The sequence below is a fragment of the Larimichthys crocea genome, unplaced genomic scaffold, assembly GCF_000972845.2.
Source record: "Larimichthys crocea isolate SSNF unplaced genomic scaffold, L_crocea_2.0 scaffold249, whole genome shotgun sequence".
Classification (NCBI taxonomy): Eukaryota; Metazoa; Chordata; class Actinopteri; family Sciaenidae; genus Larimichthys; species Larimichthys crocea.
This window is the reverse complement of record NW_020853301.1, coordinates 151,671-176,973: the sequence shown is the minus strand read 5'-3', so window position 1 is coordinate 176,973 and position 25,303 is coordinate 151,671. Positions and strand designations below refer to the sequence as shown.

The following is a 25,303-nucleotide window of genomic DNA, read 5'->3' as shown; positions in this document are numbered from 1 at the left end:
AAAAGTTGATTCCGAATACAGGACCTGCCTGCATTTATTAATGCCAAGCCAATGTGTCTCATTTGCAACGAGGTTGTTGCAGTTTGTAAAGAATACAATATTAGAAGACACCACGAGACAAAGCATGGCCACTTCAAAAACGCATATCCTTTCGGGACAGAGGCGCAAACACAGAAAATTAAAGCCTTGGAGGCTGGATATGCACACAGCAGCATCTTTCTTAATTCAGGAGCAGCGCAGTAGCTCAGCAGGAGCAGCACAGATCTGTTTCCCCATGCCGCTGATGTGCATTCACATTTTTTAATCAGGCTATTTGATATTTGAGCCGACCTTGTTTGTTTTTTTATTTTTAAATATATATTTTAAAATAAATCAACGTCATCTAGCGGGCCAGATATAACTGATGGCGGGCCAGTTGTGGCCCGCGGGACACTAATTGCCGACCCCTGCTGTACAGATTGTAAAGCCCTCCAAGGCAAATGTACTTTGTGACTTTGGGCTATACAAATAAAATTTGATTTGATTTGATTTGATTTTATTTAGAATCTCTAGCTCAAATTCCTTTTCTTTCCTTTGTTCACTGCGTTATCTGATCGGACAAAGAGGTGAATCTCAGGTCCAGGGCCTATTTAAATAGATTTGCATATTTAAATGGGGCGTGGACAGGGAGGAGTTGCATGTGCGCTCAATTCCATGTTGATTGGGATGTACAAAAGAAACGTGCTTGGATCCATGCGTACGCACACTTTGATACATCTGAATTTCTTTGCACGTACAACAGTTTCCGGGTTTTGGTGTACGCCAAGTTTCAGTATGAAATCCACGCAAGTATTTGTACATGAGGCCCCTGGTCAAGTGAGAGTTGAAAAAATGGACAATCAGTGGCCACCAAGCAGTCTGCTCTACAATAGAGTCTGGAGCATATCCATCAAGGATACAACCATCACTGTCACTGAGGAGATCAATGAGTTCACTGAGTCTGTGGTGGAATTCATTTATAAAACAAAGGGAACTAGGCACAAAACAACTTTTCAAAGCTACGTTTTGTTTACCAGAACTCTTCAGGATGTCAAACTTTTACACTGCAGCCTACAAATGAGGTCTGCGTGCTGGCAACAAGGACAACGGACAAGCAGCAGCCTATACTGTAAAAAAAAGCAGTAGAGGAGGCAAACCTATTTAATTGCATTACTTCAGTAATTATCATTATTGTACCTCTTTTAAACTATTTTTTAATTGAAAAAGTTATAGCTAAGTTAAGCTTAAGGAAATACATTTGACGTACATGTATGATTATATGTGACAGTACGACTCAAATGTCTGATGCAAAAATAGAATCCTTTAAATCACAACTCAGTAGCGGTTTCATACGATTTAATACAGCCTCTTAAGCTGAGCTTTGTTTGGTGTGGTAAACCTAGTAAAAATACATATATACATTTTCATACTTATACCTTAACAACTAACCTCAACAAACTGGTCAAGAGGGCCAGCTCTGTCCTGGACTGCCCTCTAGACTCCATAGATGAAGTGAGTGAAAGAGGATGTTAGCAAAGGTGTGATAAAAAAATCTTGTTATGCTTTTCCAACAGAACTCCCGCCAAGTGTTTGACCCGGTTGAGATCCATTGTAGTTTACATATTTTCTCCCAGCTCACCTGTGTAATATTTATCCTTATTTCCGTTTCCCATTTCCTCTTTATGTATTCTGTATTTTCTGGTTTGGACAATTGTATGGCATTATATAATTTTGAGATGATTTTGTTGCTAGATCTGGACTTAATTAATGATAAGAATACCTCACTCATCTTTTCTTATTGCCTCTTTAATATTTTTTGTTATAACAGTGTCTCACCTGCAGATACCTATAAAAGTCTTCTTTCCCTAGGCCATGATTCTTCTGTAGGGCCTCAAAACTTTGAAATGCCCTCTTGTGGATAAATGAATAATAGGTAGTTAAACCTTTTGTGGCCCATGTCTTGAATCTGCCGTCGGTTTTATTTGGCGTAAAGTCCGAATCATAAGCACACCACCTCATAATCTTAGATGTGTCTTTCAATCTGCAAATTTTTACTATTTCCTGCCAAGACGTCAGGAGGCTGCTTGTTATAGAGTCTTCTGAGATCTCCAGTTCAGTTTGTAGTTTATTGTCACTTAATAAAGCCATTATTGGAATTCCCTTTTCCATCGTTCCTTCAATTTCCTTCCATGCCGCAGTGTATGTAGGTGAGCATAGGCAGACTAAAGGCCTCAATTAAGCCGCGTGGTAGTAGTCCTCTAAGCATGGAAGCCCCATTCCCCCTTTTTCTTTTCTTAATTGTAATGTTTTGAAATTGATTCTGGCCCTTTTCCCTTGCCACAGGTATCTCGCTATTAATCTGTCCCACTCCAAGAACTGTTTAGATGGTATTTGAACAGGTAAACATTGAAAAAGGTACAACATACGTGGAAGAATGTTCATCCTGATTGAATCTATCCGGAAACTTAAACTTAAAAAGGGAATAACATTCCATCTTTTTAAGTCAGTTTTTATCTTTGAATTTAATGGACCATAATTTATGTTGTAAAGTTTCGTGAAGTCCCTAGGTGATGAGACACCCAAATATTTAATGGACTCAGCATCCCATTACCAATTGTACATGATCTTAATTGAAAGTGGAGGTTCGTAATTAAATGTTAATGCTTGGGTTTTATTGATATTAATTTTATAACCAGAAACTAAACCAAATTCCTCTAACAATTTCATCAGTTTTGGGAGTGTCTGACTAGGTTGTGTTATACTTATCAATAAATCATCGGCGAATAGGGCCAGTTTTTGTTCTCCAGGTGGCATTGTTACCCCCTTTATATCATTCCTCTGTCTAATGAGTTGACTCATAGGATCTATACAAGAACCTATGAGTCAACAAGGCGAAGAGGAGCGGCGACGCACAACACCCCTGCCTCGTTCCTCTTTCTAAAGTAAATAAATCGGTTAAGTTTCCATTGATTTTGATTCTAGCTGATGGTTTGTTATATAGTGCTGCAAACGTGTCAATTATAGTTGTATGGAAGCCAAATTTAGAAAGTACTTTATATAAAAAAGACCATCTCACTGAGTCAAATGCTTTCTCAGCGTCCAGACTTAATGTCTCCAGTTTTTGATGTGTGACTTGTCTCATAACGTGCAGTGTTTTCCTGATGTTATTTTGGGTCTGTCTTTGCCTGACAAAGTCTGGTCCTTGTGTATTAATGTTGGTAATAATAATTCAATTCGTTTTGATAATATGGAGGTGAATAGTTTATAGTCATTATTTAAAAGACTTACAGGATGATAATTTCCACATTCCAATTTATGTTTCCCCTCCTTAGGTATGATTGAAATCATTGCCTCCCTCCACGAGGGGGGGGGGGGGGGGTATTTTTGCTCTCTAAAATCCAGTTAAATGTTTTTAATAATGTTGGAATTAGTTGGTCTTGCATTGTTTTGTACTATTCCGTGGAAAAACCATCTGTCCCTGGAGACTTGCCCCCCTTCATTCGCCTAATTGCTGTTTGAATTTCTTCCTTTGTTATTTTAGATATTAATTTATCATTTTGTTCAACAGTGATTTTTGGAAGATTCACCTGGGCCAGAAAGCCATCAATCTGGTTGTCGTTGCTTATCTGTGGTTGTGTATATAGTATTTTATAGTATTTTTGGAAGCATTGTCGAATTTTCTCCGGGGTTGTTTCTATTACATTCGTTACGGAGTTCCTTATTTTATATATAGTTCTATCTGCTTGTTGTTTTCTTAACCTATATGATAGAAGTTTTAGTGATTTCCCACCTGTCTCATAGTATTGTTGTTTTGTAAAAAGGAGCTTTTTCTGAATTTCTTGGGTATTTATTTCATCTAATTCTTTTTTTTATTCTTTAATCTTCCCTTTGTTGTCATCTTTGTTAGACTTTGTGTGTTCTTTCTGTAATCTCTTCAGATCCTCTTCTAATTTTTTGAATTTTTGCTCCCTAATTTTCTTCTCGTATGAGGAGATGGCTTTTATTTTGCCCTTCAACACTGCTTTTAATGCATCCTAGAGAATGGGTGGGGTCACATCTTCTTTATCGTTGTTTTCCAAATATAATTTAGCTTTTCAATTTATCTTTAATAACTGGGTTATTCAGAATGTTTGACATATAGATGGGACCGTGATATGAAATGGTACTAGGTCCTATTTCACAGTTACCCACCCTAAAAAGATCTCCTTAAGCATAAAAAAGTAGTCAATGCGTGAGTAAACATTGTGAGCATACAAGTAATGTGAGTAGTCACAGCTTGTCGGGTTTATCTCTCTAAATACGTCCACGATCCCCACTTCACGCATCCAAGTATTTAATCTTCTGCTGATGTTTTTTGCATCAGATTTCCCATTTGATGAGTCAATTCTGGGATTTACTCGGATGTTAAAATCTCCACCACATATTAAAATCCCTTGACTTTTTGTTGTCATTAAATCAACCATATGTTTATAAAAAGGACCAGTCACTGCCCAGCGGCACATACACATTAAGGAGACTTATCACAGTACCTTCTGTTTTCCCTGTAACCATAACTAATCTACCATCCTTATCCTTATGTTCTGATATATGTTCATAATTTACCGCACCGGATATCAAAATCGCCACTCCTCTCCGTCTCCCCGACCCATGTGAGGAAAAGTAAACATGTTTAAATCCTGATTTATTCAATTTAGCGTGTTCGGAGTCATTGAGGTGTGTCTCCTGTAAAAGAGCTATTTGAATTTTATCTTTCTTTAATTTTGATAAAATTTTCCACCTTTTAACTGGATTGAGTACTCCATTTATTCTAAATGACGCTATTTTTAGAGACCTGTTTTGCATCTATGTGATTTCCCCCTTCATCCCACTCAATAACCCGGTGCGCTTCCCCCTCCCTGCGAGAACCAGCAGGGGATAAACAACTAACACGCTAAACAACAACAAACTGAACACATTTTGTGCCTTGGTTTCCTGTGCTTCGTACGTCCAGCATTCAGCCTGACCTGCCTCTGAACATATCCAGGCAGCAGTTATGTTTGCCATCACAATGAAAACATTTTAATAATATAGAAATGTAATTCCATCCATCCATCCATCCATCCATCCTTGAAGCACTCAGTGAGAATTCATGCAGATATGGGGAGAATATGCAAACTCTACTCAGAAAGGCTCCAACTGAGTTTCGAACCCTTCTTGTTGTAACCACTGCACCACCAAGCCGCCCACTGGGATCTAATTAAAGAGAATTTAAAAGCTACAGCATACAAAGATATTTTAGACCAGCTTTGTGGCAACCGTTCATAAGCCAGCTCCATAAAGAAATGATTTGCTGTGGACCAACTTGGCTGGTCTGCACAGTCCTGACCTCAACCTCATCTAACATCTTTGGAATGAACTAGAACTCTGACTGTGAGCCAGACTTTTTCACCCAACATCAATGTTGGACCTCATTGATGCTACTGTGGCTGAATGGGAGCAAATCCCTGCAACCGGTTCAACATCCGGTGGAAAGACTATAACTAGAAGAGTGGATGCCGTCCTAGTAGCACATTAATGTGCATGGTGTCTGAACATATGTTCAACAATCACATGACTATAATGGTCAGGTGTCCACATATTTTTGACGATGTGGTGTGCTCTTTAAATAGATGTGAAATATTTCTCGTGAAATAGATTAAGTAGAATGAAGTCCTATTGAAAAGGGGAATCTGTGTGATTATGATAGAATAACAGAAAATGTGTGCTACTCTTACAGGTAACATGTTCATGTCAGCTGAATCATTTTTCTGAGCAAGTCCAATGTATCACAAATAACAATATCTATCTCCCCTGATTGTATTCATTCATAATGCTGCCAAAAATGTCTCTGCTCATCATGATGAAGCAGCCTCATGAGCACCAAGCTTTTTAAACAATCTCTCTCTCTCTCTCTCTCATATATATATATATATATATATATAATAAATATATAGAGAATATATATTAGATATAGATATATATATATATATTATAGCAGGGCTTATGGATTTCAGAGGAGACCAGCTTATTTGGCCACCTAGCTGTTCTTGTTGAATTCTTTAGTAAAAATGTTTTTAGGAATTTTTGCACACTTCATTGCACACCCTTGTTTATCTCACCATGGGAAAGTGACCCTGCTGTGGCTGGCTGGGTGGGACTTCCTACCTCTTCCTTTTCCCCAAACTCCTGGTCAACTATGCATATCTGACATGAGGGAAACCCTGCCTTTCCTCTCCTGGCCTTTTTATGGACAATTATGAACATGACAACTTTAGGGGTCTCTGTGTTTATTTCAGTTCCTTTGTACTTTGCTAAATGACCTGTAAACTTTAGGGTCAGGGTGAATGTGATGGAGCGTCAGGTCCTATCTATGAGGTTTTGTAATTGGAGGACTTAGGCAATTTGTACAACAAAGACCATTTATCCCAGATTAGAGTGGGGAACGGTGACGTATGACAGTCTGATGGTAGTTATTTCCTGCTGTGGTTGAAGCTAATTTGTTGCCTCAGACATTCAGGTCTTGAGTTCAGTTATTGTATTGTCTCCTCGTGGCTGGCTTCTCTTTCTGCTGGCATGTTACCCATATTTATCTCAGTGGATTTGTGCACCCAAAATCTTACCATTATCTTACCATAATTACGCAGAAAAGCCCCCATACAGTATGGTCTACAAGTACTCAGTGCAGCATTCTGTGTTTCACAAAATTTAAACCTTCTTTCCCAAATCCTGAATCACGTCCCAAAAAGGATGTTGCCACTTTCTTCATTCTCCCTCCTTGGCGTTGCTCTCTTTGTTTCAAAGAGGAAGCACAGAGATAAGAGCTGTTAACAGCCAGCTTGTATTTAGACCAAGTACATTTATGTTGAGTTGAAAATATGCAGTTAAGAGAGATGGAGTTCAAAATAAAATAATTTGTGCAGCAAATAGAGTGGATTTACCACAAAAGACTGATGAGTTAGCACACTGTGTAAAAAGAACTGTATAAGTTGACAGTATGTATCAATTAAGATTTATTTTTGTGACATTTTGGCCAACAGTTAAGACAGACAGGAAAAATAGAGACAGAGATGACACGCAACAGAAGTCCATGTGTTGTAATCAAACTTGATGCACCTTCCTTTTTTGTGATGGTCTTGTTCATTTATGGTAATATAGAGCTATGTACCTTGTCAAGTGCTAGTGTGGCATGAATCATTTAAAATTATGTATAAAAAAAACATTCTCTTCTTCTTTTTTTCTTTCTTCAGTTAGGAAAGGATGGCAGAAGATGGGTGCCCAACAGCGCCCCCGTCCCACATTGCAAACACTGTATTGCTTAAAATGCCCCTATATTGCAAAACTTGTAGTAAAAAGACACTTCAATCATTTCCATCTGTGTTAAAATCACAAGTCTGTCATATGCGTTTTTTCACTGATGACCCACAGGTTTCCAAAGCACTTGTTTTGAAGCCAAAAATTTGCGCCCCTGGCCTCCACCATGTTGGATGTACTGCTTTTTCCGCCTCTCGTCTGATAAAGATATCGGCAAAGACATACATCATTGTTGGACCTGAGGTTGAATAACACCTGGGTGCACTAATAAGCCATCTGTAATGGCACGTACCTGTCAATCAAGTGGTCTCGCTGTTAATTATGGCCAACTTTGTGCCTTAATATCATCTGAATGGGTAAATAAAATAAAAAAACAATCACCCCCATCACAGTTGTCATGGACTGGGAAATTAGCTATAGAGACCATAGAGACTCCCTGCTTATAAAGGTTGACTCATTTCTGCAAACTGTCTCAAGTGCCCGCTCGAGGAATTACAGTTTTTAGCACTTCTGCATTGGCTTCATTTTCCAGTACCAGAGGTTGCCGCTTGGTTTTCACTTGCATGTCTAATGTAATATCTTTTGACACTATGCATGTAAACACAAGGTTGATACCCAATACAAAGGCACTCAATAAATATATAAGTATTTAGCTATGTTTTGCAAGCTAGCACTTTGTAATGGGGATAAAAATGATGTAGTGATAGCCCACACATCCTGTCATCGCTGGTGCTGTATAAGTTAGTTAAGTTTGTTATATTAAGGGTCAAAAATGAAAATATTTGTCTTTTGTGCCAGAGTTTGTAATCTTTCTAGTGATTTATTTTGGTAATTGTCAAATTATCAAACACCTGCAAAAAATTGGCAGCTTGTTCACATGCTAATGTTAGCATTTAGGTCAAAGGTCAGTAGTAGTAGTAGTAGTAGTAGTAGTAGTAGTATCAGTCGTAGTAATAGTAGCATATGTCCATCTACACAATGTATTGATCAGTCAAGGTTTTTGTTTGACTGCTATTTCTCGGTCTCTACTACAATACTCAAAAGCCCTGCATTTAAATAGCCATCCATTATTCCATTCATCTCTTATTGTAAATTTTCATTTTACTGAATGAGCAGGTTCATCTGGGACCTCCACGACTCTGAGATCTGGATAAACAAATAAAGAGCCATGTCACTTCTGGTACTCTGGTACATGATGTGGAAATTACAGCATCACTGACCAGCTTTACACTAATGTCTGAAAATGAATGTGTAATAATTTATTGACATAAAATACATTAACTTCCATTAACTCTTTCTCCTCTCTGCCCTTTGTCCCTGTTACGTGACTACACATATCTGCATGTACATATCTGCGTGTGTCAGTACTCCCATAAGCCATTTCAGTGTGTTTGATCTTCCTAACATCCTGTGGTTTTGTGATGCTCGCCATAATTAAAGTCAGATGGAACCCATTTAGTAATACAGCATAGGTTAACTTAGGCCTGTGTGACAAACCCATACGCAGCATGTGGGACCAGCTCAAAGTGGTTTCCCAGCAGAGGAACCCCTTGAAAAGTTGTCTTCCAAACCACACTCAGGTGGCACTGTTAAGAGACAGCTGGAAAAGCTATCTGGCTGTTTACTTTTCATCTGCCTGGCCCACTTTTCCCATGCATTCATGACTCATGGTAGGTAACGATCAAACCTTATTTTGGAGTACTTCTCAAAGTTATCAAAACACTTTTTTCAGCTAAGGGGTAGTTTTGCAGCTGACAGCTAAGTGTCTTTTGAAGCAGTGGTGCTTTAGATTGGTGTCTCCAATATCTGAGTTGCTAATGAGTCAGAAACCTGTCAGAAAGATCTCAGTGGCAAACAATTTACACAACTTTAGGCAATGGCAATTAACTTACTTTTACATTATAAGACATTCCCAAAAGAGATTAGTGTTATTTTGACAATAATATATAGTATAGTGAATACTCACCTGCAAAGTTGAGTTGAACTGCCATATTTCTACAATAGCCCACAAACACTGTCTTTTTGTATTTTCATCTATTTTACAGCCACCATAATTTTACCTTTACGAGGTGAGGTGGGTTTCTAATAAATGCCACTAAATACAACACACTGCCATTTTAAGGCTTTGTGATTGTGCTGTGTGAAAATGATTTCTCAATAAAGTGTGCTGCTCTGATGAATGGTCATATCACATTAGTGTATACTTTTTTCCACTGTCAATCAATTAAGAATAAACAACATCACTTAATTGTTGAAGAATAATAAAATACTACATACATACATATACATACTTCATACTTCATCATACTAAAAATATGGTATGTCTCTGAATGAATGAACACAATAATTAACTAACAAGCAGACCTTAAATGGTAAACGTACTGTACTTATATAGCGCCTTTCTAGTCTTCCGACCACTCAAAGCGCTTTACAGTACGTATCTCATTCACCCATTCACACACATTCACACACTGATGGCACTGGCTGCCAAGGTGCCAACTGTTCATCAGTTTGAGGATCTAACCATTCATACACATTCACACACTGATGGCACAGCCTTCAGGAGCAATTTAGGGTTCAGTATCTTGCCCAAGGACACTTCGACATGCAGACTGGAGGGGATGGAACCGCTGATCTGATTAGTGGACGACCCAGTCTACCTTCAAGCCACAGCCGCCACAGCTACCATAGTCACCCCAGCCGTAGTACCTCTGTCAAACTACATATTACAAATGTTTTGAACTAAAGTTCCTGTTCTCTAGACACGCTAACAGATTGTTTTACCAGAAATGCATACATCTATACAGAATGAGCTTTAACAGCAAAACTACAATGAAATAATACATTTGGAATAATACATAGGAACTGCGGTCAAAATAAGCATGAAAGATTATCAAAGCATAAGGCCCTGTGCAGGCTGAACGTATAGTTTACGTTGTAACCTTGGTTCTCTGAGTGAAGAGACTATCTGTCATATGTACTGGGAATGACCCCCCTGCAGGTCAGGGTACATGGATACTTGTTTAAGATACACCGGCTTGCCCAGTCACGCTCTCAGGTTTACCTATAAAGCACCTGTGCTGGCGTAGAATCAGTGATAGTTTGATCGAAACTTGTCTTGGAGCAGCCCTAAGAGCTGGAGAGAAAGTCTCTTCACTCAGAGAACCAAGGTTACAACGTAACCTATACATTCTCTATCGCCTCGAGACTCTATCTCTCCACTCCGTTACATATTTCATATGTAGGGGTAAACTCTTTTTTTTTTCTTTAAGACACCCCGTGAGGAGATGGTGCAGCCCATAAGTCCAAACACGAACGTGCAGCAAATGAACTATCTACAAATGTGCATCCTTCACAGACCAACTAGGTCAGGTCCTGGCAAGACACAAGGACAAGCCTGAGAGGCAGACGGCCCGCACAGGTCAATCTACAAGACTGGCCCCAGAAACACAGAGAAAGGCTGTACAAGGCATGAAGACCATTTCCTGTGAGTAACCACTCAGACCAACCCGCAGATGCTGAGCCGATCGAGGGACAACCGAAGGTGGAAAAGATGCACAGTCCAGTTGCCTACTGCTACTAACGAGTCCCACCCAGCTCCCATATTTTATTATGTATAGTTTGTTCTTTATATTTGTATTCTTATGTTGTCTATTGTCACTATGTGTAATGCTGCTGCTGCTGCACTATAATTTCCCAGCTTGGGATAAATAAAGTATATCCATCCATCCATCCATCCATCTATCACGAAGAAGGGACTGGCTACTATGTTTAAATAGCAAAATCTCAGAAGTGTGGACTGAAATGACCATGTGGCTGCTGCACATATGGCAGCAAGAGAGGTTCCTTGCCACAAGACCCACGAGACCGCCACACCATGAGGTGGGTGTGCCTGAACCCCGGATGGGATGGGCACACACAAGAACACACGTGTTTGTATGTGAACACATATGCCTGCTGAACCACCATAACCCGGTAGTATAACCTAGGCCTTGACAGAAGTCTGCCCAAACAACTGGACTTAGCAGATGAAGGGCTGATCAGTCCCCCTGACAGCCTGTGTGCGCTGAAAGTGCTCTGTTAAGGCCCTGACCAGGCACGGCATAGGCCGATGCTGCTCGGTCTCCCTATCGCCACCATAAGGAGAGCCTGTCTCAACCTACTGAGACAAGAACCATATGCAGACCCCACGGAGTGACTACAGGTCTAGCTCCGTGAACTGCAAGCCTCTGCAGCTGGAACTGTAAGAACAGCAGGCTGTCTTGGGCTGTGGCTGAGTAGGGATCAGCCTGGTGGGTTCAGCACCAAGTGGAAAACACCCACCGAAGATAAGAGCAGGCCACCCTAGTACATGGTGCCTGGGCTTCCTGCATTGTCCTCACTACAGGCACTGGCCAATCTAAAGCCAGGAGCCCGTCCCATTTAGGCGCCACCACTGATCTGAACCATGCTGGGAAGGGGCAGAACAGGGTCCCGCCTGCCTGAGACAGGTCTCCACGCTGTGGGAAGGGCAGCAGAGTCACTGAAACCCAACGCTACATTTCTACTTTCTCTTCTTCTCTCTGGAGAAGAAAGGGGGTTGTACATCAGACCCCTGAGCCCTGGAAGGTAGTCCTCTGCCTTGCTACAGTGGAGGCTACATAAAGCTGCCACTGGGGCAGCTTGGAAGTCTTGCCTAACAGGGGCCCCACCAGGCGCGTTAGCCCACTAACTATGAGTAATGTGCCGATATGAAGGATCACAGCCTTTGACGTCACCCTGGGCCTGAGTTTTGTACAGTTGTCAGCTGACTTGGAAAGCCTGCGTTCAACAGGGGCCCCACTGAGTGTGTTAGCTCACGACCTGTGAGCAATACACCAGTGTAAGGGAATCACAGCTGTTGATATTGGCCCGGGCTGGAGTTTCGCACTGCTGTTAGACGATATGAAAGTATGCACTTAACAGGGCTCCCACCGAGTGCGTTAGCTCATAAGACCGCACGCAATACAGCTAGCCATCCCCCGGCAGTTCCCGAGCAGCCGGGACACTGGGTGACTGCCCGAAAGAGGCAAAGCCCCAAACTAATTATTCACGTCGGCGGTAATGACACCCGGCTACGCCAATCGGAGGTCACTAAAATTAATGTCTCATCACTGTGTGCATACGCCAAAACGATGTCGGACTCCATAGTTTTCTCTGGAGCCCTACCCAATGTGACCAGTGATGACATGTATAGCCGCATGTCATCATTTCACCACTGGCTGTCAAGGTGGTGTCCAGCAATGTGGGCTTCATAGATAATTGGAGACCTTTCTGGGGAAAACCTGGTCCAATTAGGAGAGACGGTATCACTTTGGATGGAGCAGCTCTCATATCTAGAAATATGGCCAAGTTTATTAGTCGACACAAAACCGTGACTAGGGATGAGCAAGTACAGCATTGTCTGTTGGTTTGTCTTGAAATGGGCTTTAACCAGTATGGTATTTTAAGCATGCAACTGATATGGGTTGATCAGAAATTGTTATATTTATTGCTGATTAGAAAACTATTTAGAGGACAGCATCAGCATTGAGCTTCAGATCAATGGTTTTGATCATGATAGTAAACAAACTATTTACAGAACAAGTTTTGCAACAATGAATACAACACATGCAGTTGCTATTATGAAGTAAAATGTAATGAACAAGAGTTTTGATACTCAACATAACTTGTAGTACAAACCAAAGTAAAAACAAACCTAAAGCTGAAGAAACCCTAAATGTTACATAAAAGAGCCGTGAACCTGAGTGACTGAGGAAGAGACAGAGAGCTGTTCTGTGTGTGAGTGAGCAGAGCGGGACACAGCAACACAATATGTATGTGTGTAGGAGAGGGGCTGTGACTAGCCTATCACAGAACACAGACACAGTCAGCAACTCAATGAGGATTTTCATTAAATCCGAGCACAGATATTGACTTGTATTACTCGTATAATACTCGTACTCTGCAAAAGTGCTTTATCTGTTGTTTCAGCCGAGTATCCGACTCAACTCTATTATCTACCGATCAAAGTTTGTCATCAATCAGTTTTCCATACAACCACTGTTTTCCTACCATTATACTTTGGTTTCACTAGCAAGGATAAATGATGTTTAAATGATATATTGACACAATTATAATAATCGTTGTTATCCCTGATGAGGCCCACCACTGTTGTGTCATCCACATACTTAATGATGTGGTTTGTATTGAACCTGGCACGGCAGTCATGGGTCATCAGAATGAAAAGCAGTGGGCTCAGGACACAAGCCTGGGGGGAGCCGGTGCTGAGGGAGATGATGCTGGAGGTGTTTCTGCCAACCCACACAGACTGGGGTCTGTCTGTGAGGAAATCAGGTGCTGGGGGATGATAGTGTTGAATGCTGAGCTGAAGTCCAGAAACCGCATTCGCACATGGGTGTTATTCTTCTCCAGGTGTTCCAAGCTCAGGTGGAGAGTAGAGGAGACGGTATCCTCTTTGGAGCAGTAAGCAAACTGGAGCGGATCAAAAGAGTGAGTGAGTTCACCAGGTTCACCAGCCTCTCGAAGTACTTCATCATATGGGAGTGAGTGCAATGAGGCAGTAATCGCTGAGGGATGAAATTCTGGGTTTTTTGGGCACTGGTATGATAGTGGCAAGCCCAGGTTACCTGCTGCGGTTGCTTGAATTAAATGGCTGTGGGCACTGGCATCTTGGTGCCAAGAGCCCAGGTTAGAGCAAACTGCTACAGTTGTTTGAAGTGAATGGCTATAGACGCTGGCCACTCGGTGCCAGGAGCCCAGGTTAGTCCAACCTGCTATGGTTGCTTGAAGTAAATGGCAGGTTAGAGCAACCAGCTACAGTTGTTTGAAGTGAATGGCTGTGGGTGCTGGCATCTTGGTGCCAGGAGTCCGTGTTTGAGAAATCTGTTATGGTTGTTTGAAGAGAATGGCTGTGGGTGCTGGTATTTCAGTGCCAATAGCCTAGGTTACATGTAGGGCTGCCACAAATGATTATTTCGATAGTCGACTAATCACCGATTATTTTTTCGTTTAGTCGACTAATCGGATCATACGTAAATTGACTGTAAAACATACAGCTTATCGCACCAGCATGCAGCTGATCAGATCATTAGCTTTCAGCTTGAAGTATGAGCTAACTGAAAATAAAAACAGTTAAGATGACAGCTCATTAACAGGGCTCTAAATTAACTTTTTTGATCACCAGCCAATGTGGCTGGTAAGTTTCTGAAGTTAAGTTCTGTGCAAAAAAATATTATGAGAGCAACTGAATTCATTTGATCATTTTATTAACTAAAGCTTTAAATTAATCTTACAATGAAGTTGGGAACTTAAGTACATACAAAAATTATCCCAACATTTCATTACTCATTAACCCTTACATACTATTCAGGGTCTAATATGACCCATTTTTTGTACATAACAATAAAATAAAGCAAAACTAATTAACTACGTAGCATATTTACACATGTAGAAACATGTTTAGTAGAACATACACCGGGAAAATGTCCAAATCTGAGGAAGTAAACCAGGGCCGGCTCTAGGCAGGGGCAAGAGGGGGCAGTGCCCCCTTAAATAAATGTCTTGCCCCCTCAAATCAAAATTTAGAAGTTGAGAAAGCAAATTTTCATATGCTCACATAATTTATACGCTGGCTGCTACGAGTTGACAAAATTATTTGTAGTAGCGGAAAAAACGCCGAAAAAGAGACACACGGTACAGTATTAGCTTTTCTCTATCACTCCACTGTACGTGATATTCACAGGCTGCGCAGCACACACACCCCTCCTCTCAGCGCCCAGTAAACACCCAATCACTGTTGCAGTATGCAAATGAGGCAAGACGTAGCCTGACTGTCAGGTTTCAGCATGAGTATTGACGGAGCTGACGAAAGACAGACACGCTGCCTTGACTATTTGTGCCATTCTATGCACAGCCCATAAGAAGAGGTAACGACGAATGTTATGGTCAAAGAAATAGCTGGGCAGACGTGGGCAGTACGGACTGTCAGTTCTTCAGAGGGAACTGGAGTAAGCAGCATCAAGTCTTTCACTTAACTGCTAAGACCACTGTTCTGTGTTGTTGACACCAATGGTCCGGCCAATCACAATTGACTTGTAAAAGCACCGAGTTTTTACAAACACTTAGACAGTATGCTTTCGGTGGCTACCCCTCCCCCACTCTCACGAAAAAAAATGATACATCAGTCAAGAATTCCATGGCAGGCAACTAGTAAAAATGCAGGACTGGATAAGTCCCGAGGCCAGGTTACTCAAATAGCGAGGACTGCTCGCATCCAGACTATACCAACATGCTTGCCCTTCCTGATGGCAAAAAGGCTGCTTGAAATCCGATGGACAAGCCACTATGAGGTGACAAGGTGCATTGTTGAAAATCAACACCATGTTCGAAGTATCCTGTCTGACATTACAGAAGCTGATGATGTTGCAGTTGACCTGTGCACTGAGGCATCAGGCCTGCAATGTCAAATTAAGAGGCATCACTTCTTTGAGATTGGACGGTTTCTAGTGCAGGTACTTGGTATCTTGAAACCAGCAAATTCAATTCTACAGTCTCAGTCTGTTGATATGTGCAGTGCTTCTGAGATTCTTGGTGTAGCACTGGAGTCCCTCAAAAACATTTGTGCAGAGTATTGGGCAGAGTTACCTCAAGCGGCTGCTGGAGATGATTCACATCCTCAAAAGAGAAGGAGAACAATGAGCAAACATCTTAGTCAAAGTGTTGTGCTCTCAACTGTCGGCCACACAGACTCCGATTATATCCTGAGTCCCCATCAGTCTCTGAAAAGATCTCTTCTGAACATCCTTGACAGGGCCATTTCAGAAATGGAAACTAGATTTTCAGAGAGAAACGTTGACCTGATGAAAGCCGTATCTAGTCTTGTACCCAAATCTAGTGCATTTCTAGACTCAACCCAGTTACACCCTCTGGCTCTGCTGGCTGGCACAGTTGCAGACAATGGAAGTCTGAAAAATTAAATCCTTGTGGCAAAACCGTTGTTGTACAATAAATGTCCAAATGAAACAGACCTGGCTACTGTGTGTAAACACCTGCAGCCGTACAAGGAAGCCTTTCCTGAATTGCATAAATTGTATATAACAGCCCTGGTAATTGGTGTGTCTTCAGCAGCATGTGAGAGTTCCTTCTCCACATTGTCACGGGTTCTAACTCCTTATCGTCGCAGTATGTTACACAAGAGAAAGAGGAATCTTGTGATCTTGGCCCATGAGAATGGATGAATTTGTGCGAGTTTTTGCAAAGGGAAACAGGAGACTGTTGTTGTAGACTGGAGTGTGGAGGAGACTGTTGTTGTAGACTGGAGTGTGGAGTAGAGTGTTGTTGTAGACTGGAGTGTGGAGTAGTTTCCAATCTGTTAACAAAAAAAAACAAACAAACAAAAAAACAAACAAAAAAAACAAACAAAAAAAAAGAAAACATGTTCTGTACGAAGCTGGGGAAGGGTCATGCTGGTAAATATTTTTAGACCTCACCTTTCCGTTCCTTCGCAATGCTTTTTCCTTCCCATGCAATAGTTCTTAATTTCTTCGCAATTGGCTACTTTGCAACTCAAAAGTTATTGCGAGGGAATGCAAAAAGTGGGGTCTACAAATACTAACAGGACCCTTCCAGGCCTCACTTTATATCTGTTGTGTTTTATATCTGTTGTACCCCCCCCCCTCCAGGATTGACACCTTATTGTGGTCAGGGGGTTTGCGTGCCTCACTGACCTTAAGAGCTATGCCAACAGAAGCTTAGTCTTCAGGTGGGACACCCAAGTTGGACAGGTCTGAAGGTAGAGGCCTGACAAAGTGCAATCCACTTCTCCAAGTTGAGGTTGGTCACATAGGGCAATCAAGTCTTCTTTGGGGAGTCAAAACTGTTGAAAAAAAGTTTTGACTCCCTGGAGGAGGCTTGATTGGCCAAATGTGTCAGAGTTTTTTTTTTGTTTTTTTGTTTAAGGGTTAATGTGATCAAACCACTAGGGCTTTTTAACAAAGAGCTCCTCAAGCTAGTGCTGTGTGATATGGACACTTTTTTTAAAATATATATCCAGATAAAATATTTCTTCTTAATAGTATTTCGTCTTACATATGTGTACATGAATGCAAATTTGGCAATAACTCCTCTTCTGCCGTTTCGGTATTGATTGTGCACTCCAGTGATTGCACTGATATTGCCACCATTAACACAGAGGTACACATTCCATGTTTTAGGATTAACCACATCAAATGAGGGCGTGATCAAAATTTCCCTGTGTTTTGAATAAATGGCACCTCTTTTGAGAGTCCGCCTTAATTCTGAAGTTAAACGTTGGGGCGTGTTGGAAGACCACAGTGCAGAATACGCGTAAAAGCGCGTAATTGTGCGTAAAAAGAATTGCGCGCAGATGGGAGAATAGGCCCCTTAGGAAAATCTGTGATAGCAACCTGAAATTTCATAATTAATTGCATAATTAGCAAAGTGTTTGAATTGACTGGCCTAGGCATGTTCAGTTTGGAGAGATTCAATGAAGAAAACGCCATTACTATAAGCACAAAAACTGCTGGAGTATGGTCTGTACACATGATGCCCCCTTAACATTTCTGACTGCCCCCTCATATCTGCCTGCCTAGAACCGGGTCTGAAGTAAACAAAGTCTGGAGGGCTAAGCGCTCGCTTCTGAAACACTCCCGGTGGGGTTTGAAGTCGCGTGCAGGACGGACCAAATACGCCACGCTCACGCAATGCACCGAGAAGCCTGTTTGACCAGTGAGAGCACGCGCTGTGTGGGTTCCCATAGAAACCGCGATCACACGACCCGCGAAATAGATCCACCTTTGCCCTCGAGCCTTTCCAAGCCGACCCAGAGCCGGTCGCGGCAGAAAGCCGCGGAGGAAATGCGCCCGGCAGGAGTCAGCCAGCGCCGGGAAGAGGTCCCACGAGGGGGTCCTGTCGCACCATACCGCCGTCCCTGCCCCAAATTGAATCCCCCAGGCAGACTGCGCGGAAGTTGCGGAAAAATTGCAGTGATTGGTTAAAATTGTAACACTGCCCTGAATTCACTTAAGTTGCGTTGAAGTTGCAGATCGCAACATCGTGAATTCCTGGAGGATCTGTGTTATGGTATCATTTAAGGTACAGTCAGGCCTGACGTCGATTACCACTACTGCGCATGTGCGTAGGTGTGTGTGTGTGTGTATGTGACAGAAAGGCAGACGCGACAGTGGAAGCTGCAGCCGCACTTTCGAGAGAAAAGCAAAGTTAAAAAAAAACAAAAAATGATGCTTCGACTACTAAATTAGTTGTCGACGATTTTGTTCGTCGACATAATCGTGACTAATCGACTAATTATGGCAGCCCTAGTTACATGCTACATTTACGGCTGTAGGCACTGGCATCTTGGTGCCAGGTGCCCAGGTTCGAGCAACCTGCTACATTAGCTTGAAGTAAATGGCTCAGGGGCTGGCATGTTGGTGCCAGGAGCCTAGGTTATCTGCTATAGTTGCTTAAAGTGAATTGCTTTGGGCACTGTCATCTCTGTGCCAGGAGCCCAGGTTAGAGAAGCAGACTGGTGAGGCAGGGAGCAGGCTGGCGGGAGGAGTTCTTCAGGAGCTGGAGCATAGGTGAGTGACATAATAAACTGAACCATAACAGTTTCCTAATAATGTTCCCTAAAGGAAGCATATTTAAACTGAATAAAAGTGGTCCTAGTACAGAACCTTGTGGGACTCTGTGACAAACTTTGGTATGCATGGAGGATTCATCATTGACGTGAACAAACTGAGATCGATCTAAGAAATACGATTTAAACCAGCTTAGGGCGGTTCCTTTGATGCCAATTTGATGTACCAGTCTCTGTAAAAGAATTTGATGGTCAGTGGTGTCAGATGCAGCACTAAGATCTAACAGGACAAGTACAGAGATGAGTCCTTTGTCTGATGCCATTAGGAGGTCATTTGTAACTTTGACTAATGCGGTTTCTGTGCTATGATGCACTCTAAATCCTGACTGGAAATCCTCAAATAGACTATTGTTATGGAGAAAGTCACACAGCTGATTAGCTACAGCTTTCTCAAGTATCTTAGACAGAAAGGGAAGGTTTGATATCGGTCTGTAGTTGGCTAAGACCTCTGGGTCTAGAGTGGGCTTTTTAAGAAGAGGTTTAATTACAGCTACCTTAAAGGACTGTGGTACATATCCTGATAATAAGGACAAATTAATCATATCCAATAAAGAAGGGCTAACTAGAGGTAAAACATCCTTGAGCAGCCTGGTTGGAATGGGGTCTAAGAGACAGGTTGACGGCTTAGATGAAGTAATTATTGAAGTTATTTGATGAAGGTCAATGGAAGAAAAACAGTCTAAATAGTCTCTGAATATATATATATATTTATTTCTCTCAGATATTTTATTGAATTTTACATATCACATCACATATACATGATCATACATTGTATGTTTTCCAGAGTAATCCAACATCAACACAAACATAAACATCCCTCCCCTCCCACAAGCCACACCTACAGATCATGATTCCTGAGTATTATTCCTGGAGTGTTATCGGGAAGAATTGAGTTGCGAAATAAATAAGTAATAAAAATAAACTAGCTAAACAAATAAACAAACAGGATGAATAACTAAATAAAGGTAAAAAGGTAGGAGCAATAAGCAGGAGTATTTAGACATTGACTGATACAGACTCTGAAAGTGACAAAAAAGGACAAAGAAGCAAAACAAAGGAAACAGGGGCAGATATTTCAATTTGACTTAAGGTTCTCCAAGTATTTCAAGAAAGGTCCCCACACCTTTTGGAACTTCTTGCTCGAGTCGCAAACTGAATAACAGATCTTTTCGAGGTCTAGACAGGACATGATGTCCCTTAACCACTGAGCGTGTGTGGGCAGGGCAGCGTCCCTCCACCTCAATAGAATTGCACGCCTAGCCATAAGTGAGGCAAAGGACAGCATACGGCTTTTGGTTGCAGTGAGGCGCATGTCATCCTCACTGGTGGTGCCGAAAAGGGCAATCAGTGGGTTGGGCTCTAGTTCAAGATTAAGAATAATGGACAAGGTTTGAAAAAACATCTCTCCAGTATTTTTCCAGGCTTGGACAAGTCCAAAACATATGGATAAGCGAGGCCTCCCCTCTCTTACACTTGTCACATAAAGGATCAACGTCAGAGAACATATAAGACAATTTGGCTTTAGATATATCAGCCCTGTGCACCACCTTAAACTGTAACAGACAGTGACGTGCACAGAGAGATGTAGAATTTACCAGCCTGAGAATGGAACCCCATACATCATTTGACAGTTGAAAATTTATTTATTTTTGAACATTTATTAAAACATATTCCTTGACAAGACATCCACACAGTGTTAGAGTATCAGATATAGACAGTTAACAAGTAAACCAAGAAATAAAATAAAATAGACATTACTGCAGTAATATACACAGGAAGGGGTAACAAGGTATTATCCAAGTGTTCGTTCGATCTGATCTGCCCAGTTGAGTTGAACTTCTTACATTTAGTCACTCAAATAGTTTATGACAGGTGCCCACTTTTCCAAATACAAGTCCATCCGGAGTCGTAACCGCGCAGTTAAGCTTTCCATACAGTTCACTGTTTTCAGCCTTTGAGTCCATTGTAGTAAAGTCGGTGGTTGAGGCTTAAGCCAGTTCACAGTAATCATTTTGTGGGCAATTATCACAAGAGCTCTAAGCAGGTACAGATGATTATTTCAAAGATCTGTGTGAAGTGTCCCTAGAATCAACTGCTGAGGATCAATCAATATGTGAGAAATCTCCCACTAGACCACAGCCTCTCCAGCAGAGAGAGGAAGTTTTTTTGTCATATTTAGCTATCACTATACACTCTAATAAATAAAACTTTGTATCAACAAAAAAAAGTATGTTAATGTTTTCCACTAGAATTTTTAAGTTAAGCCAACAGGCAGAATTACATAAATTCAACGCAATTTTTTGAGTATGGTCAAGTGGCTTTTTGGCCACAATAAAAAGCATTTCTAAGCAGCATGAACTTAATAACTGTCAACATGAATGCAAGTATTTAAGTTGATCCAACATAATGTTTTAAGTATGGTGAATTAGCTTTTAGGCCTCAGTAAAATACATTTTTAAGTAACATGAACTTAATAAAGTCAATCTCTGCAAGAGTTAAGTTGAGCCCTGTCCTATAATAAAACCTGGCAAACAGACAGCAGCTAAGGGACTCTTTCCTGGTCCTCAAAAAGAACAGAAATTCAGACAGTAATATTTAAATTAATCAGAAACATTTATTAAAATTACAACAACACTGAATCGTTGAAACTGCAGAAAACAGCAGCATCTGTAGGCTACATTGCAACATACACTCAGAAGCTTTTGAGGAGGAACAGCATCCATCAAAAGACAGCACTAAATATTCAGGTTCAAAACACACTAACACCCTCAGAACAGAGGTCATCCTATGGTAGGTATTAATACTATAACAGTGTGTGTGTGTGTGTGTGTGTGTGTGTGTGTGTGTGCAGAGGAAAGAAAGGAACAGGGAGGAGCAGCTTTTAGTCCCAAATACCAAGCGCTACTAGTGGCAGTAGGAGCACTAAACACAATGTACAGTCATTAGTTACCTAATTATTTTGGATGACTTAAAACTGTGACCTGATGGTGATGCTCTGTGGGCAAACAGTTTTTACAGGTCACCCTGAAGGGAAGATTACATGCTAGGTGAAAAGTGAGGAGATCACCAAAGTCAATAAGAGTCATCTTCTCAGGACGATGAATGTCTGGACAAAATTTAATGGCAATCCATCCAGTTGTTGATGAGATAAAGCAGTGGATCAACCAAGCAAGGGACTGATATTGCCTTCCCCCTATTATTGTCATTTTTTATATATATAAATGTATTGTGAATCCAATTAGAATAAAAGTTAGGGTTCTTTTACATATGTTGACATAGATTTGTTTTTAATCCTTACTGTATATTAATAAGCATCTGCATTTGTATTTACCATGATGCTCCGTGTCCAACAGAAACTTGTACGCAGTCTAGATAGTGATGATGTTTTGTGTGTGTGTCTGTGTGTGTGTGTGTGCGTGCATGCATGCTCGTGTGTGTGCGTGTGTGTGTGATGTGAGCTTCTCCCTCATGCAAGGTGGATCAAGCCCGCTCTAGAAAATACCATACTTGAGATTCATTATTTTAGAGCTGGCTTTCTGTCCGTCAAGCCCAAGGCATAGCTTCTGGAATGCCTCAAAAGTAAATTTCAACTGCTTGGGATAGCTAAGGTTTAGAGCATATATTACTCCCATCAGCAAAGCACAGGATCTGGCGACATCAAACCTCTGCAGGACTTTGGTTCCCTCGACTACGATGGTTGCACGGTCACCGATGATGGCAATCTTCATCACTTGCATCAGAAGGTCTGTGTCGAGCTCCTCCACGTCCTTGTCGAAGAAATGAAAAGGTTTTAGGGTGTATAACATACATGGCTCAAACTCTTCAGGGTGATGTGCATAAGGGAATGCAAGGTGACCATGTACTTCAATACCTAGCCCACAGGAGGCTCAGGCATGGGATTGGAACGGCCATATCTCCACGTAGGAAGGCTACAGAGACATGCAGTTCAAACAAAATAAAAATTAAAAGCATACGCAATTACTTACACTGTACTGTTTGAAAAGTTCTTCCTCCTTCTCTCCGAGGTAAACTATGAGGCAGCGAATGGCAACTTCTCTCCGCCTTTCAACTGTGTTGTCCTGATTCATGGAAAAAATAGATCAGGTGTTCAATATAAATCAGATGCAAGTGTAACCCAAATCATGAAAATTAGAAAAAAAATGAGCGAACTTGTTCATAGTAGCCATTTTTACAATTGACATGAAATAGTGAGGGAGAAACATATTTAAAATAAAGGTCTATTCATCATTATACCTCAAGAAGCATGTCCTTAATGTGCCTCATCTTCAGTCCTGCAGCTCCTCCTTTTGATTGGGTCAAGGCCATCAGTTTCGGGGTGCATTGGTCAAGCTTGGCCAGAAAGGTCGATTCAAGGCTAACTGTTGTTATCCTCTTGAATTCTTCACAGATCTGCAGGGCACACCAGTATGAAGGACCAAAAGAGACATAAGTATAAATAAACAAATAAATCCAGAAATAAATATTTAAATCTGAAAAAACAAGTACATTTTGGAAATGAAAAAAGGTTATTTCTGTATTTCTACATGTATTTATCTATCTTATTTCAATTTGTGGACAGGTATCCACATTGTATCAATCCACAGTACAAAAATACTGGTTTATTAAACATTTTATAATCTCACCTGTGCTTCACTAAAAAGCGCAGGCCAGCGCTTCATGAAGTCACTTATGGCAGGGGCCTCATTCACTATTTCCTCCCGACGAAGGCTGAACGTCTTGGCCATTTTCTGAGCTACCACCTTGGAGTTGTCCCTTTTCATCACTTCGCTTAGGAGCTCCACTCTCTCTTTTTCCAAACTTGCAGTAGTTTCACCTTGACCATGAGGGGGTAGGTAATTCACCTCAGCCTTCTTTGTTTTTTTCAGATTCTTTGCTGGATACTGGTCATGTGTTGTTTTTCTCTTGAGTGAGTTCACTTCAACTTCAGGGCAACCGAGACCTCGAAGTTTGCTTCTGAAATTGTTCATCTTATATTTTAGGCGCTGCGCCCATCCATAGGACCCATTAAAGGACCCTGGTTCTTTGAGGCAGGGATGCTTTTGAGTGAGGGCCTCTGCTACCTCACTGATCTGCAGACTGGATGGATAAGCAGTGTATTCATAAATCGCCTCCCCTAGTTTTCCAAGGATGTCTGGGAGTAGTGGAATGAATTCTTTTGCAGTCAAAAGAGTCCCATGTTTTTTGAAGCACTCATTGGCTGACTGAATTTGGATCTCTGTGAAGCTAGAAAAGCTGGGAATTGAAAACTGAGCGGGCCAGCACTGGGAACGGTGGCCTGGACTATCTTGAGATGATGAGAGAATCAGTGTATCATCGGTTGACACAGATGAGGTGTCATCCACATTGTGCTCCTCCAAAGACTGGTCAGTCATGTTGGTCACATCAGTCATGTTGGTCGCATCCGTCATGTTGGTCACATCAGTCAAGTTTAAAGTTACTGTAGGCTCGTGGTCCTGGAGAAACACAACCTTGATTGTGTCCTTATCCTTGAGGTCAGTTGTAGAAAAAAGGGTGAAAAACTCATCACCAAAATCAACATCTTTATAGTGAAGACAGAAGTCTCTGGCAATGGAAAATCTATCACAAATGAGTGAGTGAAGCTCATCCACTGTCTCAGGGATTCCAGATGGTAGTACAACTTTATGGACATATTGATCCGCAAGGATCACTCAGAGTTGAGCCGGCATTATGCAACCTGTAAACAAAATGTTTTTAGTTACAGCTGATATACATATAAATCAGGAACACATTAAATGGTGAATAATGTAAAGAGCATATATAATCAGGAACACATTTACTGTGTATGTTACGGTCTGAAAACACTAGGAAGATTGTAATATGTGAGTTTGTATCATTTCATCTGAAAATGATAGGTTATACGGAGCAACTTCACACTCCGTAAACAATCCGGTCTCTGACTTCATAACCAGCGCGAATTGTATAAAAAATAACATCAGAATGATGAAGAAGGTTTAGAAGCAGCAGATTGCAGCGTTTTTATGAGCTCAAACACAAGTTTATATTGAAAAATAGCAGAGCTAAGACATAATTTATCGTATCAGTAAAAAGAAAAAAGTTTTTTGTTGGCGGTTCATGGAAATTCTGGGGAGTGAGTGTTCATCTTATATAGACAAGCTTGGTACCTCTGTGTAGATCGGAATGTGAGCTTTCTAACGGCACCCTGTTTACTGACGGAGATTACGCTGTTGGAGAAATATGATCACGGAAATGCAGAAAGTTACCGATTTATGTTTT

At 41.2% G+C, this 25,303-nt stretch overlaps 1 protein-coding gene across 1 annotated transcript; it reads right to left on the bottom strand.

Moving 5' to 3' along the window:
• Positions 1 to 21,608: 21,608 nt before the first annotated feature.
• On the bottom strand, positions 21,609 to 24,882 carry LOC109139638 (sterile alpha motif domain-containing protein 3). The gene is made up of 4 exons (XM_019263759.2): positions 23,671 to 24,882; positions 23,282 to 23,437; positions 23,014 to 23,106; positions 21,609 to 22,794 (listed from the first exon to the last, which is right to left on the bottom strand). The coding sequence occupies exons 1-4, from the start codon at positions 24,454 to 24,456 to the stop codon at positions 22,519 to 22,521; spliced, it is 1,311 nt and encodes a 436-aa protein (XP_019119304.1). The 5' UTR covers positions 24,457 to 24,882; the 3' UTR covers positions 21,609 to 22,518.
• Between the last annotated feature and the right edge of the window lie 421 nt (positions 24,883 to 25,303).